Source organism: Vitis vinifera, chromosome 18 (assembly GCF_030704535.1).
Source record: "Vitis vinifera cultivar Pinot Noir 40024 chromosome 18, ASM3070453v1".
NCBI lineage: Eukaryota > Viridiplantae > Streptophyta > Magnoliopsida > Vitales > Vitaceae > Vitis > Vitis vinifera.
This window is the reverse complement of record NC_081822.1, coordinates 905259-923548: the sequence shown is the minus strand read 5'-3', so window position 1 is coordinate 923548 and position 18290 is coordinate 905259. Positions and strand designations below refer to the sequence as shown.

Sequence of the window (18290 nt, the reverse complement as noted above, 5' to 3'; positions counted from 1 at the left end):
ATTTATTTTCACATTTAGAATTAAATTAAACTAGTTAACTTAGCTAAATTATTTAATTAATTTAATTAATATGCTAAATTATTTAATTAATTTAATTAACATGAACTAGTATATTTTGAATATGAAATATGTTTATTTAATGAATTTAATGTGTACAAATTATTGATATTTAATGAAATAAAGTATTTTATGTGACTTTATAATGAGAACAATTACAAAATTAACATTTTTTATAGATTAACATGATATAATTATATCTAATATCGCAAATTATATCATATATATATATATCAAAATTTTTAATAAAACAACTTTAAAATGTCCATTATACTTCTAATTATATTATTATGAGGTTTTCCTTACATTTCTATGAGTTTTTAATAATTTTAAGTCTACCAAATTTTTTTCCAATATCCGCCGATATATATCCGATATATCCGTAAAATCGAAGTACCGATATATCCGTGATTACCGATATTTTCATCCTTGGTCAGGAGAGAGATACCGGGTCCTTTGCACCAGACAGGTAACTGCAGCTCCTCCATTGTTTTTATGACTTAAATAATCGGGCTGATGCATAACACGAGTTTCATCTATCTGTACCATTTGTCAAAAAAAAACTAATAGATACGGAATAAATATACTCATACATATGTAAATTATCATGGATGGGATTCGATCTATTTTTAATTTTCTAAATAATAAATCATGATAAAACCAAAGTTATGAAGAAAAAAAACTACCTAAAATCAGTCGATGAAAACGATTTTTCCAGGCCACTCAGTTTTTTCCTATCCCAGCTGTCTCACTCTAGGCCACCCTCTGTTACAATCACCTGAATTTTTATTTTTTATTTTATTTTACCGAGGACTGAGCTGCAGGCATAGGCTCATAGCATAAAAAGGGACCGATTAGGGACACGGTGGTCCAGATGATGATTTGGGGTGGGAAGCATCATTGAAGGAGCCAAGCTGCCCAAACAGAGGGAGTGAAGCTTTCCAAATCATCTACAATCCACCTTTACAACTTACAGGCTTGTTTTATGCTAATATAGTAAGTAATATTCCGTGTGCCCTCAGTGCACCCCTAAAACCTTTTTATTTATTTATTTATTTTTTTTTTTGGGGAAAAATAGATGGCATCAATTTAGTGAATACTGAACTTCCGATTATGAAGGGTTAAATATATAATGAAATTTAGATTATTGAATTAAAATATAAATATATAAAATTAAAACAAAAAAATTAAGATAGTAATTTAAAGTAATAAGAGCATATTATAGTAAGACAACAAATATAAAACAATACAATCAAAATGAGATTGAGACATATACGTAACATTTTTTTATTGATAATATATTTTTCATCATTTAATATTGTCTTGATAATCCTAAGTCATATTAAAATAGTTATTATTTATTTGATTGAAATTATTTTACTAAAAATAGACGGTAAAATCCATGAGACATGATATTTCATTAAAACTCATACATCATGTGATTTTTCTATCAATTTCTAATAAATTATGCCACAAGCAAACATTAACTACTAACTTCGATATAAACTTTGAATTCTTCAAAGCCACCTTATTCTTTTTTTAGTCTGTCTTTTCCTACGACTGATTTTTAGTCTCCACGATCATGGAATCTGAGTGAAAATGAATTTGTCCCATGTCCGTGAGAGATAAGAGTGTAAAATACATCTGTTGGGATTCTTTTAGAATTAGTGCCCACCGTTTTTGAATCAGATGCCATTAGTCAAGCCTTTCTTTTCTTTCCAAAATCATCCATGACCCATTTGAAAAACCAGGATCCATCAACTAATATGTATTCTCCACTTGCCCAGTGGAAAATCATTAATCAGATTCCGGCTCTCTGATTCTTTTCCTCCGCCACTTGTGCTGAAATTTTTTTGAACTTAGGCATTTTTCATCATCACCATTCAGTTACTTTTTTCCATACTGACCGACCACATCATTTCATATCACATGTGTTAGAAATTGGATTTTGTTTTTTACTTTTATTAAATAATGGATTCTTGGGGGCCTTGGCCCCATCGCTTGGAACTATGAGGAGTAGATTTTTTCCAACTCAATTACGTAATTGAGATAGATTTCATCAACCCATTGCTATCTTTAGGGCCTTTGTAATTATGAAGCTTCCTATTATTATACAAAGTCTCCCATTGATCTTTTGAAGAGTAAAAAAATATTAAATAGTTTAATAATATTAAAATTTATTAAAAGCATGATATAATATAGTTTAAATATAAATTTTAAAATTATATCTTAAAACTAAGACTATGTTATAAATTCTAGGTCTAGGACCGACATATCTCTATTATTAAGTGAAACTTATTTTTATATAATGTTGGATGTTTTTGCTTGATAAAATTATAAGACCAAATAAATACCACGTTTATGATTTACTTTGATGCTTAATTATATAGAGTAAGAAATTTACTTTTTTATTTTATATGAGATATTATAAATTTACTATTTGTAGACCCCCTCCCGGGGAGGAGGAGTTAGAGGCCATTTTATTTTTTGCTATCATGATGACTATTCGGACCATCCCGGGATTTCAGCTGAAGGAGACGACGAGATGGGACGTCTAACAGTAGGCAGAATGGCTTGCCCGAGAAGGTGAGAAGGGATTTGGAAAAAAAGCAGGAAAATATTATCTGAGATGGGGGAGAAAGAGACGTGGCAGAGGCCATGCTGGAGTTGGAGGAGCCCATACCTGCTGAGAGATGAACAGGGAAGCAGGTAATGGCTTGCCCGGGAAGGTAGGAATCGGCTGGAGAAAAAGAGATAGAAGGAAAAAAGAGAGGGGTGGCTAGCGGGTTCCGGGGATCTGAGGGAGTGAAGCTTGAAGAAGAAGGAGAGAAAATGAGAAAGGGGGAAGGGAAGAACTGAGGGGTTTTCTCACGGATTTTTGCTGGAGAAGAGCTTTCTAGGTGCGTGCTTTGCGGTTTTTTTTTTTTTTTTCTTCTTCTGTTCATGTTTCTCATTATATTTTCACATTCATGCATTTGCCTTGTTGTTTTAGCTTTCATTCACCATTTGAATGTGATTGCTATGTCATTTTCTCATTTTCTGTGATTTCACTTGAGGCTATAACATATATGGGTTCATATGCTTCATGTTACCCAGCATTTTTTTTTTTTCTGCCATACATGTTATTTTAAATTGGTGAGTTCATTGTTGGGTTGTGAGGCTAGGAACGGAAAATGCTGAGTGGCCTTTACCAAAAATGAGCTGTGAATTCCCTTATTATTATTTTCTGGTTCGTGTGGGTTATGTCCATGGATGAGCGGTTTTGAGGGGAAAGAAGAAACTAAGAGGAAGGCCATTTCGTTTTTGTGGTAGCTGAGAGGAAGGGAGGAGAACAAGAGGAAGTTGAACACGTGGAGAAGTGAAGCTTGGAATGAGGGCCCCAACTTGGTCAACTCATTTCCATTCTTCCCATTCTCTTATGCAGCCACCTAACCCAATTTATTTATTTAATTATTTCACTGTTTTCCTCCACTTAAATTGCCTTTGTTTTTTTTTCCTTTCACGCGTGTGCACCACCATTCCATTTTAATTCTCTATCTTTATTTATTTATTTTAATTTTCTAAAATTTTGATTCCCAAAACTTTTATCTTCAAATAATCGTATAAATTTCCATTTTTTAAATCTAAATTCCAATTTTCGAAATTTCAATTTTCATATCAATTTATTTAATCATTATCATTTTACTCACCTATTTATTTGTTTATTTTTAAAAATTCAACATTTAAATAATTTCCAAAATTCTCATTCGTAAATTCAATTTCCAAGACTCCAATTTCTTTCAAAAATTAATTTTTAAAACTCCAATTCTTAAATTTAATTTTCAAAATTCAAATTCTCATAATTTCCAAAATTCAAATTTCTTTTAAATTTAGTTTCTAAAACTCAAATTCTTAAATTTAATTTTCACAATTTTTACTTCTCAAATAATTTTAAGATTTCCAATTTCTTTAAAATTTAATTTTCAAAGTTCCAATTCTTAAATTTAATTTTCAAGACACCAATTCTCAAATCCTTTTAAAAAAATTCCAATTTCTTTTTCCCATTCTTAAATTCAATTCCCAAGGCTCCAATTATCAGATAATCTTCGGGACTTCAATTTTCAAATAAATTTCAAAAATCCAGTTTTCACTCGAACAATTTTAATTCCACTTTGGTTTTCAAATAATCTTCTTTTTCTCTTAATTTTAGATAAGCGTGAATGTCATTTTCATAATTTCAGAACAATGGAATTTGTGAGATTAATTCGTGCAAGATCAATCGGGCTTTGGTGGGGGCCCCACATACGTGATTTTATGATTGATTGATTTGTTTGTCACGCGCTATTTATTTATCCTGCTCTACGACGTGCATGCTATTATTTCTTAATTGTGCACTAACGTCACTTCTTGATAGCGCTTCATGGATCACTGCCCAGGTACGCATCTACATCCGCTCTGGTCATTTTCGATATGCACGTTTAAATTCTCACGTGTGCATGATCACTCTGAGTATTCATTGATTTCCTCATCAATTGCCATGATTGCTTCATTTTATTAGTAGAGACCCGTTTTTAGGGACTTAGAAGGGTGCTACGGTTTTTACCGTACCTTCCTGATAAGTAACCTGACCCCCGAACCCGATCCGGTTTTTCACAGACCACCTTTTCCAAAATAAGGAGTCACACTTAGGGTTTTTCTTTCTTATTTTGTTTACCCTTTAAAAATAAAACAAAAATAAGTGGCGACTCCAAGTCATTTTCATAATCAATATAAATCAATTTTTCAAATTAAAATTCGAGCTCGCCATCGAGTGGGAAACGCATCGAGCAATCGAAATGCGGGGTCCACACTATTTCAAATAATAACTTCTATTTTGTTTAATCAAATATTAATGTAATATAAAATTTTGATTATTATGATATTATTGAAAATACTATAAAACTATAGCATAAAATCTTGGAGAGATGAATTATTGCTTTCAAAATGGGTATAAAATTTTATAATGCTTTGGAAAATTCTTATCCTCTTTGAATGAGATCTTTTTCTTTAATATCCCTTCTATTATGTAAACAAATGAATAAAGCAAAGCCATGATATTTGAAAATTGAGGCAGCGATATTCCTTAAATTTGACCGTAGGGGCGGTCACATTCAATGTAAAGTCTAAAGAGAGCATCAGAAAAGTGCTAAAAGGCAAACAGAGAAAAGTGGGGGAAAAACCCATTTCTACAAATCCAATTTGGTCACTTCGAAGAAATCGGATTCCAAATCAAAAGCCAATCCTGAAGATCAGAAGATCAGCTCATAATCTCTTAGTTTTCTCCCTGTGTACAGTTGGCTTGTGGTGTTGACTTGAACGAGAATCCCAAGGAAGCTGGGTGGGTCCCAAAGCTTGGAGAGGAGAATCTTCCCACACGCAAATGCAGTAAACTTGGAATCAAATCTCAATATAATAAAGAATTTAAAGGAAATGAAAAAAAAGGAGAGCGGTGAAGAAAGGCAATAACTAAGAGAAAGTGGTGGCTGAGATTTCACAAGTACGCCATACCTTCTTAAAAGCCTCGTATTCCCTTCTTGGGTTGGGACAGATTTTGGGTATTCCAGAGTATATCATCTTTTTCTGAATATAAGAAATACCCATATTTCATTTGGGAATCTTCGAGATTCTCTACACAGTGAATTAAGGTTTGGGTCTCCTGTTAATGTTTTTTTGTTTTGTGGAATTTATGATTTGGATGTAATGATTTTGGTGTACTTCGGTTTTATTTTCCTTTTGGTAGGACTAGAATCATGAATAAAAGTGGGTGGGAAAGGTATTGATTGAAGAATCTGTTGAAAGTGTGCTGTTATTGGTTTTTTTTTTTTTAAACCCCTTTTTCTTTTCTGTTTCTTTTGGTTTTGCATCTTGAATTTAATTTAGTTTGATGGATTTGGCAGTTTTGAAATGGGTTTTGCTCTTTAATCACTCTTCCTGTCATTTTCTTGAGTGATGTTATCATGTTGGACATGTATATCATCAGAAAAGGGGAAACCTAATCTTGATATGAACTTCATCTCTGCTTAGGTTTTCCTTTTTTTTCTTTTTTTCTCCCTATTTGACCAGATTAGGGTTTTGAAGAGTGGGAGGAGGAATTTATCCTGAGAGTTCCTTTTTGATGTTACATTTCACATCAAATTGTTCTTTGGAACCTGAGACTTGCACAATTTGGATGGGTTAGGATTTGCTTGGTGGGTTTCTGAAGAAAGTTCATTATGGAAGATGGAGCAATTTGGACGGCTTAAGATTTGGTAGGTTGGGTCTTATAGAAAGATCATCATGGAAGATGGAGCACCCCCACCAGAAACTGCTTTGGGCACTGTTCCTGATTCCTCCATGGATTTGGATTTCATGGACGAGTTGTTTTTAGGAGGATGCTGGTTAGAGACAACTGATGGATCTGAGTTCTTGCTACAGAGTCCATCTAATTCTGGTTCTGTCTTTGATCCTTCATCTTTATGGCCTACTTTTGGATCAAATAATGTCGATTTGAGTGCAAATCTATCTGCAAATAACATCCAGGAAGAGACGCAAAGATCAAACTTCCCTGGGAACGCCGTAGAAAGCACTGATAAAACTCAGTCTCTTAGTCAGAGTATGACAAATGTTGCAGGGTATCCAGTTCAATCAGAAAACTATTTAATGGATGATTTTGATCTTAGTAGAAGGTGGTGGATTCGACCCAAGTCAAGTCCGGGTCCTTCATCTACTGTAATGGAGAGATTAATTCGAGCACTTAGTTACATACGAGGTTCCACAAAAAATAAAGACGCACTTATTCAAATATGGGTGCCAGTAAATAGGGGTGGCCGAAGAGTTCTTACAACTAATGACCAACCTTTCTCGCTCGATCCCAGCTGCCCGAGGCTTGCAAGGTATAGAGACATTTCTGTGAGCTATCAGTTCTCAGCTGAGGAGGATTCCAATGAATTGGCTGGACTGCCTGGGCGAGTTTTTTTGGGCAAGGTTCCTGAGTGGACTCCTGATGTTCGCTTCTTTAGAAGTGAGGAGTACCCTAGAGTCGACTATGCTCAACATTTTGATGTCCGTGGAACTCTCGCACTTCCAGTTTTTGAACAAGGCAGCCAGACATGCTTGGGTGTTATTGAGGTTGTGATGACCACTCAAAAGAGTAACTATCGTCCTGAGCTGGAAAGCGTCTGCAAAGCACTTGAGGTTTGTTTCTGTTGCTCGTATTCAGAATTCCATTATTTCTGTTTGATTCCCGACTTTCCTTTTGGATTTGAAGTTTTGTTTTTGAGAATGTGAAGTGCTTGGAGAATTGCCTTTTATTTTGGTATGATCATTGACTTGACAAGGTGAAAGTATTGTCATTCCGCAAAAGAAACAGTCTAGAATTCTATATGTCCAATCAAAACATATTGGGCCTTAGTATAGGGTGTAGTTTTTTTTGTATGGCTAAGCATAATTTAAAAAATCCATGATTCCCTCGTGAACAATATTTTGGGTTATTCCATCTCAATACCATCAATTTCTTGCCTAATTTTTGGATTATGTAATTTCCTTTTTTATTTTTTAATTTTTTTTTATTACTGGGATTAGAGCTTACTCTAGGTGGCTCTGACTTGAACTGCTACAGTCATGTAACCATGCACTTGATCATGTGCATTTGCTGCAGATGGGAATGGAATGCTTATCCATTGGGCTCTTTCTTAAGGCATAACAATTCCAAATTTGGGATAGAACAGTGGCTTCTTCCTTCATGGTCTTGTTTTCACACAAGGAATTGGAAATTCATATTTTTTCATGCTGATAGAGCCCACTTTGGTCTTCAGTTCATATCTTTAGGTCTGCAGCTGAAGATTGAATGTTTACCTCGGCTTTTATGGATTATTGATTTAAAAATAATACTGTATCCACAAGTATCATTATAGCTTCCGGAAGACAATTGAACATCTTGAACATTCGACAACATAGACTTGTATTTGGGATTTCCATAGATGAAGAACGATTTGAACTTCTCTGAAATTAGTGACTATTTTAAAGAAAATTTTGATTATTAACAATATTAACTCATGCAAATAAATTTATTTCCGTACACGTGATTGCTGCGAAAGAAGAAAAGTAAAATTACCTCTAAAATCACATTAGATACAATTATGAGCTTGATCTTCATCCATTCTTGCCCTTCACCATCAGAAAGAGTTTTTGGCCTCCTTCCATCTAAGGTTCAAATCAAGGAAATTTCAGGCATTTGAAGCCCTAATTTTTTATTTTTTATTTTAAAAAAATTTGGAATGGGAAAAAAAAATTTGTGGTCCTTTGAGTTCAGAAATTTCCATTTTTAATTGTTTCTATTCAGGTTGTTATGCTTTCCCCTGTCTTTCATTGTAAATAGTGTAAGCAGTAACACTGATATTATTTTGATGAAGTACCATTACACTCCTTCAAATTTTCTCTTTTATTGTTTTACCCCCGATTTAGGTTATGCTTTTGCTTATGCAATTTAATGAGGATAAGGGAAACTCATGTCTTGATGTTCTAATAAATTTTTTTACTCACAGGCTGTTGATCTGCGGAGTTCTGAAGTTCTGAGCACAAGGAATGTAAAGGTAATTGGATGATAGTTGCAAAAGAAAATTGGTCAATAAAAAGTTTTAATTTCTTTATTAAGATTATGATTAGTTTTTTTTTTTTTTTTTGGTTAAATCAGGCATGCAACAAGTTCTACCAAGCCGCATTACCCGAGATTCTAGAGGTCTTGACATCCGCCTGTGGAACACATGGACTGCCTTTGGCTCAAACTTGGGTCCCATGCATCCAACAAGGTAAATGGGGCTCCCGGCACACTGATGGGAACTACATCCACTGTGTTTCCACTGTGGATTCTGCTTGTTGTGTAGCTGATCCCCGTACCCAGGGTTTTCATGAGGCTTGCTCTGAGCACCACCTACTGAAAGGTCAAGGCATTGCTGGAAGAGCATTCACAACTAATGAACCGTGCTTCTCAGCTGACATAACCTCCTTTAGCAAGACTCAATATCCCCTCTCTCATCATGCGAGGATGTTTGGACTGTGTGCTGCTGTTGCAATACGCCTGCGGAGTATTCACGTTCCTGTGTCTGACTTTGTCTTGGAGTTCTTTTTGCCTGTAGATTGCAGGGATCCTGAAGAACAAAAGGGGATGCTTTGTTCATTGTCCATCATCATACAGAAGGTTTGCCGGAGCCTACGGGTTGTCACAGACAAGGAGCTGGAGGGGGAAACTCCTTCCCTGGTTAGTGAATTGACAGTCCTCTCAGATGGAAGTCCCGGCAGGGAAGAAACACAGAAGGTGCAACATACACCCACCGAAAAAATTTCCCAAGAACAGTCATCCTGGATGGCCTCTCTCAAGGAGGCCCAACAGAGTATTGATATTACCCCGCCATCCCAAAAGGAAAAAGTGAGGGAAAGGTTAAGTGAAAAATCCTTGGAGTTTAGACAGCATCAACAAGATTCAAGCCAACAAGGAAGTTTTGACTGTAGAGATGATTCTACTTTTGGTAAGAGTAGCTTATCTAGTGTGGGTAAAACAGGAGAAAGAAGACGTAGCAAGGCAGAACAAACCATCACACTGCAAGTTCTTCAGCAATATTTCGCCGGGAGCCTAAAAGATGCTGCAAAGAGCATTGGAGGTAAGTGAGCCTTTCGTGGCTATGATAAACTGCGATTTTATTCAGTTATTAGGAAAATTTTAATTGGAAAATAATAATTAATATATCTTCTCTGGAATTGAACTGTTCTTTTCTATGCTGAATTATGTTTTACTTCTAATTGATTCTTTTTGTAACCGTTCTGCTTCTTCAATTTCAGTTTGTCCCACAACCTTGAAAAGGATATGCAGGCAACATGGGATCAAACGTTGGCCTTCTCGGAAAATTAAGAAGGTTGGTCACTCCTTACATAAAATACAACTTGTGATCGACTCAGTCAAAGGTGCATCTGGTGCTTTTCAAATCGGTAACTTCTATTCAAAATTCCCAGAACTGGCCTCGCCAGAGTTATCAGGAACCCACCCATATTCAACTTCAAAGCTTTTTGATCACCAAAATCCATTAAGCGTTCAACCTGAGGGAGACAATTCCAGCACTGGAGTTGCTGCATCAAAATCTCTTTCATCTTCATGCAGCCCGAGTTCCAGTTCAAGTCAGTGCTGTTCCACTGGGACTCAGGAACATCCTTCCACATGTAGTGTCACTGGCAGTGATCCTATGGTCGGGGAAAACTCCGCAGAAGGTATGCTAAAGAGGGTCAGAAGCGAGGTGGAACTGCCCATCTCAAGTCAAGAAGAGCTAAAGCTCCTACCAAGATCCCAGAGCCATAAATCTCTCCCCGAGTGCCCTAATCTGGAGAGTCATCCAGCCATACCACAAAGTGGTAGCCTGGCATCTCAAGAAGGGGATGCCTGGAGAGTGAAGGTCACGTATGGGGATGAGAAGATCCGTTTCCGGATGCAAAGTAACTGGGGATTAAAAGACCTGCGGCAAGAAATTGGGAGGCGATTCAATATAGATGACAGCAGTGGATTCCATCTCAAGTATTTGGATGATGACTTAGAGTGGGTGTTGTTAACATGTGAGGCCGATTTTGAGGAGTGTAAGGACATATGCGGATCGTCTCAGAACCACGTGATAAGGCTCGCCATCCATCAAATTTCTCATCATCTGGGAAGTTCTTTAGGTAGTACTTGCCCTTAGAGAAATGCTTTCATGGAGGTTGTGATAGAAAATTGGATGGTGTTGTTTACATGGATTTAGCTATTCATGTTGGGAAGTTGCTTAGTAGACGAGTTTCTGTAAACATTGAATTCGGTTTCGAATTTCACAGGATTGTGAATGGTACGCTGGAAAAGGACCAAAATAAGGCAGGGAGGCAGTTCAAAATTCTGGTAATGGAACACTGCAACTGAGGGCGAGAGCTGAGAGACTTGAGGTTGGTAGGCAACGCTGCAATTTTCTTTTGTTTTATTTTCGTTTTATAGCCTGTATATATTTATGGAGGTAATGTAATGAGCCTTGGACTGCCTTGTCAATCATAGATAGATGAAATGGAAATGTAATTTTTCTCTTTAAAGCTAAAACGGTTCTTTCCAAGCTCAGTTATCAATGTTATATAGGAGGCGGAAAACCGAATGTCTTTTGTTGCCAGAGTAGGGAATGTGTTCGGAAATAAAAATGAGATGAAAATAAAGGTGAATCCATAACAAATCAAAAGAGAATTTTGGTTTTCATGAGGAATGTAATAATTATTCATATAATAAAAAACCTCCATGGTTACAAATTTTTTTCTTCCATCAGGATTCCACAACAAAATAGGATTCATATCCTTTGCTGCACGCTAGCTAGGACGGCAACTAATTGGTATCATTAAGTATAGCAGCATATAAAATATGAAGTTAAAAGTAAATATAGTTGATGAGAAACGGCCTATTATAGTGATGACACTTGTGCATACAAGCTGCATTAGCGTATGGAAGATGGGCAGTGGCATGCTGCCGAGGGCACAGATTTGTTGAGCATCAACTAATTCTCTAACCCTTAGTTAACTGCCGAGGTCCAAGATTGTTGAAAATTGAAATTCTCTATAGCACAACTGACTGCTAGGAAGGTAGTGGCGTGTTGCCAAGGGCACAAGATTCTCCAACTCTTGGTAAAGCGGATGTTATATTAGACTAATGTAGACCTGATTGTTAGGAGGACACTAGCATGCTGCAGAGGGCCTAGGGCCAATGAATTCATTACTGCAATTGTTATTGTAAGTCACTGCTCACTACGATGTTTCCAATGGCTTTCATAGCTGCTCTAATTTTGGTTTCATATCCCTTTTAAAAAGAGATCAGACAGAGCGAGGGCATTGGCACTGAGAATGGGAGACAGGCTGCTTTCTAACTTCCGCACTTCCTTTCACTATTGATTCATTCGGGCACTAACTGAGAGTTTTAAGTTTGTTTAGAACATATAAGTAATTTTCTCAAAACCAAAAAGAAAAAAAGAAAAAAAATCCTTTTCCAATAATGTTTTCTCCTACGGACAACGATTCTTTCGAGATCCTCGGAAAGTACGCATCGGTACAACTGTTGCTTTGGCATATGACTAACGGTTTACAGCTAATAATCATGGACTGTGCTGCATGACTCAAGCAAATGACTAAACTGTCCTTACCCAAGGCAAAGAGAGTTCCAAACCTGTAAGGGCAATTCAAGTAAAAAATGAATACCGGCCATTGCGGGCCAATGCCCGATGGGCGCTGCAGGTATCAGCGACTCAACGGTTTAAGATTCGCCCTCTGAAAGTTCTGAACAGCTCCCACTCATTCTCTGTATTCTGTTTGTCACTCTAGAATTTTCACTCTTTTTCTCTCTAGAACCAAGAGAAGAAGCTCTCTCCCGTTTTTGACAGGTTCAGGTGATACTTCTTTGGTTTTCGAATCCTCTCTGATTTTCTTTGATTTATGCCGCAATAGCTTCTTTTCCTCTGAATTTTCTAGGTTTTGTTCTGTCTTGATGGTTCGACTAGGATATTATGACACTAGTTTCAATTTTTATTTTTTTTTTCCCTGGGACGATCATTTTATTTTTTCTGCTTTTCGATCTTCCAAGAAACTTTCAATTGTCTTGTAATAGACTTTTGGTGTTTTCAGCGCCGAATCCAAAGATCTTAATTGATTTATTATTTGATTTGAATCTTTTTGTTTGATTGTTGTTTTGTGTTGTCGTTGAATCTGAATATTGGAAGAGGCTTTAGTTTTTTCTCCGATCAGTGTTCATTTATTTACCTTTGTGAAATTATTATTAAATCTGAGGAATGCAAGTACTAGCTTTAGTATGTTCAATGAATGCAGATTTCTTTGATTTTATTGTGACTGATTATTGAATCGGATGACTATTCAAGATACCATTTCTTTGATTTTTATCCTATTGATTCTTGAATCGGACTACTATTCAAGATAGTATTTCTTGTGTTGACTAATCCGACTTTGGTGGTAATTTTCCCTTGATTTTGTGAATCTTTAGATCTGAATTCTGAACAGAAACAAACAACACAAGCTTTTCTTTAATGTTATAACTGGATTATCTTTTTCCATGACTCATGTTTCCGAGGCAAAGGCAGAAAGACGTTTACATGGCTCCTGACTGTATTAACTATTAATTATTTATTATTTAATTATTAATGACTAAACCCTAAACCCTAAGAGTTGAAGGAGAAGGTAGATCTGTAGATCTGTGTCTAAAGCAAGGTGTTTCTTCATACCAATCCCTTGAGAACTTGACTAGTTACGAATAAGCTGGTGATGAGATATCTGGTTTTTATTAAAAGATCTGTTGGCTAGATTACTTCTTTAAGAATGTACTTAAGGATTATATCCTGTTATTACCACATTGATATCTCTATGCTACAAACTACTCCATAACAAAATTTAGAGGTGATTTCTAGCAATTCTTGAATTAATTTCCCTCAATTTCTAGTTCTACTGTATTATAACCCACATCTTGATGCCCACAAAATATGCCAGATTGAGGGCTGGTCCTTTGAGTGTTGCCACATTTAAGTAACTGTCAATTGAAAAAAAAAAAAAGTATTTTATATGCTGCAGGGTCAGTAGTCTTGTCATAATGTGGCAAATGTATTTGGTTACGGGATAGTGTTCTATGGGATTAGTAAATTTTCATTGTTAATAGATAATGTTATATTTCAATATGTTATGGTTGGTGGTTTATGACGGAATTCAGGTGATGCCCAGGACATTTGGTATCCATGGTTTTGGCATGGACCAGGAGATAAAAATATAAATTTTTATTTACCTTTTCTTTTATACATTTTCACATAGTTCTGAAGTGGAAACATTCATGCATCTTCCATTATGGACAATGGAGCTCTTGTATCCATGAGAAGATATATAATATATTACTAAAAACTCAATCTCAATTTCATTGCTTCTTATATGATGTCAACTTATGAGTACAAGCAAAGTGTACTCAAGTGGTGCATGGGAAACTCTATAAACCATGTAGAATAAGATAAACTGATCTACAGTATGCTGATTCTTGAAATGCATAATTTTCTCGGTGATGTTTGTTTGGGTCTTTACCATTTAAATCTAACACTTGTTTGGTATATTACTTAAATAATATATATAGAAAAGCATCTGAACTTCTATTGCTTTCTTTTATTGGTTTTGATTGGGAAGAGCGGGGGTTACTAAAAATTTTTATAAAAAACTTCAGGACTCGGTGTATTTTAATAACCGAGGAACTATTTCAAATTCTTTTTGCTAAACTGCAAGTTTGCAAGAGCTGTCCAAGTAAATTATGCTACTTCATTCTGTAGGTTGTTTGGTGGTGGTGTTGTACTTGTAACTATTGGCATCTTCCAGTTAGAAAAAAAAGAGAGAAAATGACAATAAGCCAAATAAAAACTAAACAACCTCAAATTGAGAGTCTATTATCCCTTGAAATGTATAACCACTCTCTTTTTATGAGCATTTGTGGCTGAAGTAGCCATCCGTGGACCCAAAAAATGACCTTTTTAATAATTTTTAAAAAAACCTACCTTCTCTTGCAACAAATTGGAATAGTTCCAAAGCTTCCTTGCCATTCTTAACCCAGTTGACACATTATGGCTCCTTCCACCAGGACATCCTCAAAATAATTACATCAATTTCAGCTCTATTTACAATCCTGACTCCACAGGATATGGTCATTATGATCTTTGTGCTTGCATTTTTGTAGTTTTTTTTTTTTTGACAGGTATTTAATTTTATTTTTGAATACTAAATTCCTATTCAGGGAAATCTTTGGCCCATGCAAATTCAACTAGGATAGCTGGGTATACAATCAGACTGACTTCTCCTAAGTCTCCCACTGCTTAGTGCCTTTAAGAGTGTGGAAGGATCTGATTATGAAGGTAATCTGACTGAAAATTCTAAAATAGACACTACATATATACATGCTAGCAGAACCGTTACAAGATTTATCTGCTGCAAGATTATTGTTTGCCATCCCTTATTCCGGCTGCCTGAACTTTTAAACTCTTTCTCTTCTTCTCTGAACTGATAGTCTTGTTGCTTCATGGTAGAAGTTCGTGTTTGAGTTCCTTATTACAAACCTTTTTGTTTTACTGCATAAACAATGCTTTTTCCCTAGGATATACACTATTTGCAGTAAGAAAATAACTAGTCAAGCACAAAAAAATTTAAGTATCTACTGGCATACATTTGAATCCTTAATCAAGCAGGGCCCAGACAGTAGAAGCTTGTTCCCAAATTTACCTGATCATGTCACTGCAAATGGAGAACTGTCAATAGCTGCTTCTAGGATGATTTGTTCCCACAGTGTATCTGGTGACCTGTATGGTGTTGCACCTGATCCTGTGCAGCTGATATTCTAAGAAAAAAGCCAGAGCATGAAACTTCGGTATGGCTTAAAATTATACCCAAACTGGTATGGACTCCCTCTTCTCTCCTTGCGAACTTCCATCCTTAGCTGCTGTGCTTTTCTCTGCATGGACAAACTTTTAAATGTGTGGAGTGCTTTGCTTTCAATATTTTACGGATCATTGCTTGTGTGTGTTATTAGTGTAAAGTATGCAGCTATTAATATGATGGTATGCAAGCAAAAAATCGAGACATAAAAAACAAAATAGTGATGAGATTTTGCTCAAAATTCCTAGCGCAAATGTTCAAAATTAAACCAGACCTAGCCTGTGGTTCAGTCATGCTAGGTTTGATCAGCCCTTATGCTGTTTGGTTTGCTGAAACTTTAAAAAATATTTAATTGAATTTTTGAGAAGAAAATTAAAATGATTTAAAAAAAAATCCAAAAAAATGGTCGAATTGTCATGCTTATAAGTTATTCTGGTTGTTGCTGTTGTGTTCTTTTCTCTGCTTGGTTGGAGAAATGAATTTTATCCCTTCACTTATTTTCCGCATGAGAAAAAATTAAACTCATGCTCAGCTCTCCCTTTCTGCATTCAACCATCAACCAGGAATCTGGCTACTCTTTGGTGTAATCTCCATCATCATCTTTTCTACTGCAATGCCAATTTACCTAATCTTAAACGAAATTTCTCATGAATCAAAAATTTCCAATGGATTTTCATAAAATTCATGATCTAATTCCCCCATTGAAAAACTCCATATTCATCTCTCCCGTCTCACAGCATTTTTTGCTGCAAAGCATAATCTTTTGTACAGTCAAAGCTTATGCAACCACATGTTGGCAGTTCAAAACCTCAAACAGACATATAATTGATATGGACCAAAATGGGTAGGCATATGGTCCATATAAAGTTGCCAAAGTTGAGTTGAGGGTATTTTAGTGTGGAAGACTGACGTATTCACAATTAGTTCTTTACTTCTTTCTACAAGACTCTAGCGCCAGGTGCAACCTTTCCTTTTGCTGTTGAACATATTTGAGATCCTAAAGTGCCTTCCATGGTTGGCTTTTTGCTTGGATGGCATTGTGGGAGAAAATCTTAAACATAGATCAGCTTATAAGATGAGAGTGGACCTAGGTGAAGTGGGATTGCCATTACAAGCAAGATGAGGAGATGGCTGATCATAAAATCCATAGAGACTGGATCTCTTGCTCTTTGCATTTCCCTCTTTGGGGTGGGTTGGGTTATTCCCTGGGAATATTTTTCTAAGATAGCTCAATAGTTTCAGAGAATCACAAAGCAGTTCAGAAAATGGCTCTACTAATTTTGTTTTGGATGGTTTGGAAAAAGTGGAAGTGATGAACCTTCAAAAATTTGAAGCATTTGATTTTGGTTGTTAAGAATCAGTTTCTAAATTCTTTGTTTTTTTTTTTTGGTCTAAAGGGCTCTGTACTGATGGGATGCCAACTTTAGCTTTGTAGATTTTGTTAACAGTTTGGGTTGCTTTATGTGCGTTTCTTTTCCTTCATTTTTTCAATTAACAGAGTGGATGTGTATGGGCCTGTGTATTTTCATTTCTCCATTGACCATGGTTGTATCCCTTTCTTGTTTGTGCCTATGCACATACTGATTCATTTATTGCCATCAGTCCAGTGACATAAGTTTTATCAGGCAAAGCTGCTTATTCTGTTTTTCCAAGAGTAGATTAAACAGTAGTCTCTAGCCCCTCCGGGGCAGTGGCCAGCTTAACTCGTAGGTACTTTCCGTTCAGGAGTGGTGGGAGGTTCCAGGTTCCAGTCATGGGCTTACATAATACGTGGTTCTGGTGGTAGGGGTTGTTTACTGGTGGCCGTCCCTGGTCTTGCAGAATACACCATGTTTGTGTTATTTAACAAAATGATTTTAGAATCTTTGCATTTTCAAGATTAGATCCTTGTATCCTTTGAAACTCCAACTAAGCTGATCTATGCAGGTCCTGCAACATGTAGAATTCAGAAGTGAGACCAAATTAAATTAACTTAATCACCTATTTCTTGTGAGAAAATGTCCCTTTCAAATGTTTGCTTCTTTGAGTGGATGATCAAGCATGTTGCAATGACGTTTGGCATAGTTATTAGACGCGTTTACTCAAGGCACAACTCCCCAATTGTAGCCACTCCCTACGTAGGCGTGCAAATCGTGTGTTTTTTTAATCACTTTTATTCTTGAAATTTCTTACCATACATTGAATACATTTCTCTCTCTCTCTCTCTCTCTATATATATATATATATATTTACTTGGATTAAATTTATTAAATTTTAAATCATATTTTATAAAATTAACATGTACCCTAAGTTCCAGCTCACTTATGTTCAGCCCTGAGGTCTCCTTTGAAATGTTCGACAACCAGAGAAAAGCCGAGAAGGCATTTCTCATTCTCATTCAGTGTCTCAATGGGATGCCTGAAGTGATTCATTCGAATGAAAGGCAACCCAGACCAAAAAAAAAGGCTATATACCCAGTAATCTATTGTCAGCCAGCATTTATGAGGGTAATGTAATTACTAATTAGCCTGTCCAGCATAGATAGATGAAATGGAAATGCAATTTCTCTTTTTTAAGCTTGCGACTACTCTCTCTTTTAAGTTGAAATGGAGATTTCATTCTTTCCAATTGGAGGCGTAACCTTATGTCACGAGAGTAAGGCCTCTTTGGTGCAATGAAAATGGGGATAAAAAAGAAAAGAATCAAAATCATGACAAGATTAAGTGTTGACTTCTGTGAGAATAAATTTTTCCTTCTTATTCTCATTACTGAAAGTGGATCCATTCGCATTCTCTACTCTGCCATTCAAATATGCA

General features: G+C 35.9%; 1 protein-coding gene and 1 long non-coding RNA gene across 3 annotated transcripts; both read left to right on the top strand.

Moving 5' to 3' along the window:
* Positions 1-5257: 5257 nt before the first annotated feature.
* Positions 5258-11155, top strand: LOC100253057 (protein NLP4). 2 transcript variants are annotated; one of them, XM_010665667.3, is made up of 5 exons: positions 5260-5720; positions 6254-7248; positions 8598-8645; positions 8747-9710; positions 9889-11155. In XM_010665667.3, the coding sequence occupies exons 2-5, from the start codon at positions 6352-6354 to the stop codon at positions 10770-10772; spliced, it is 2793 nt and encodes a 930-aa protein (XP_010663969.1). In that variant the 5' UTR covers positions 5260-5720; positions 6254-6351; the 3' UTR covers positions 10773-11155. The 2 variants fall into 2 exon arrangements, with proteins under 2 accessions (XP_010663967.1, XP_010663969.1); XM_010665665.3 differs by having other exon boundaries at positions 5258-7248.
* A 543-nt stretch (positions 11156-11698) lies between these two features.
* On the top strand, positions 11699-17493 carry LOC109121682 (uncharacterized). The gene is made up of 2 exons (XR_002028930.2): positions 11699-12479; positions 14861-17493. It is a non-coding gene; the product is annotated as an uncharacterized LOC109121682 (long non-coding RNA).
* Positions 17494-18290: the final 797 nt, after the last annotated feature.

Excerpts from the sequence above, each read along its gene's own strand:
- LOC100253057 (XM_010665665.3), top strand. The coding sequence starts at position 6,352 with ATGGAAGATGGAGCACCCCCACCAGAAACTGCTTTGGGCACTGTTCCT. Across the intron at positions 7,249-8,597 it reads GCGTCTGCAAAGCACTTGAG|GCTGTTGATCTGCGGAGTTC; the intron begins GTTTGTTTCTGT and ends TTTTACTCACAG. Across the intron at positions 9,711-9,888 it reads TGCTGCAAAGAGCATTGGAG|TTTGTCCCACAACCTTGAAA; the intron begins GTAAGTGAGCCT and ends CTTCAATTTCAG.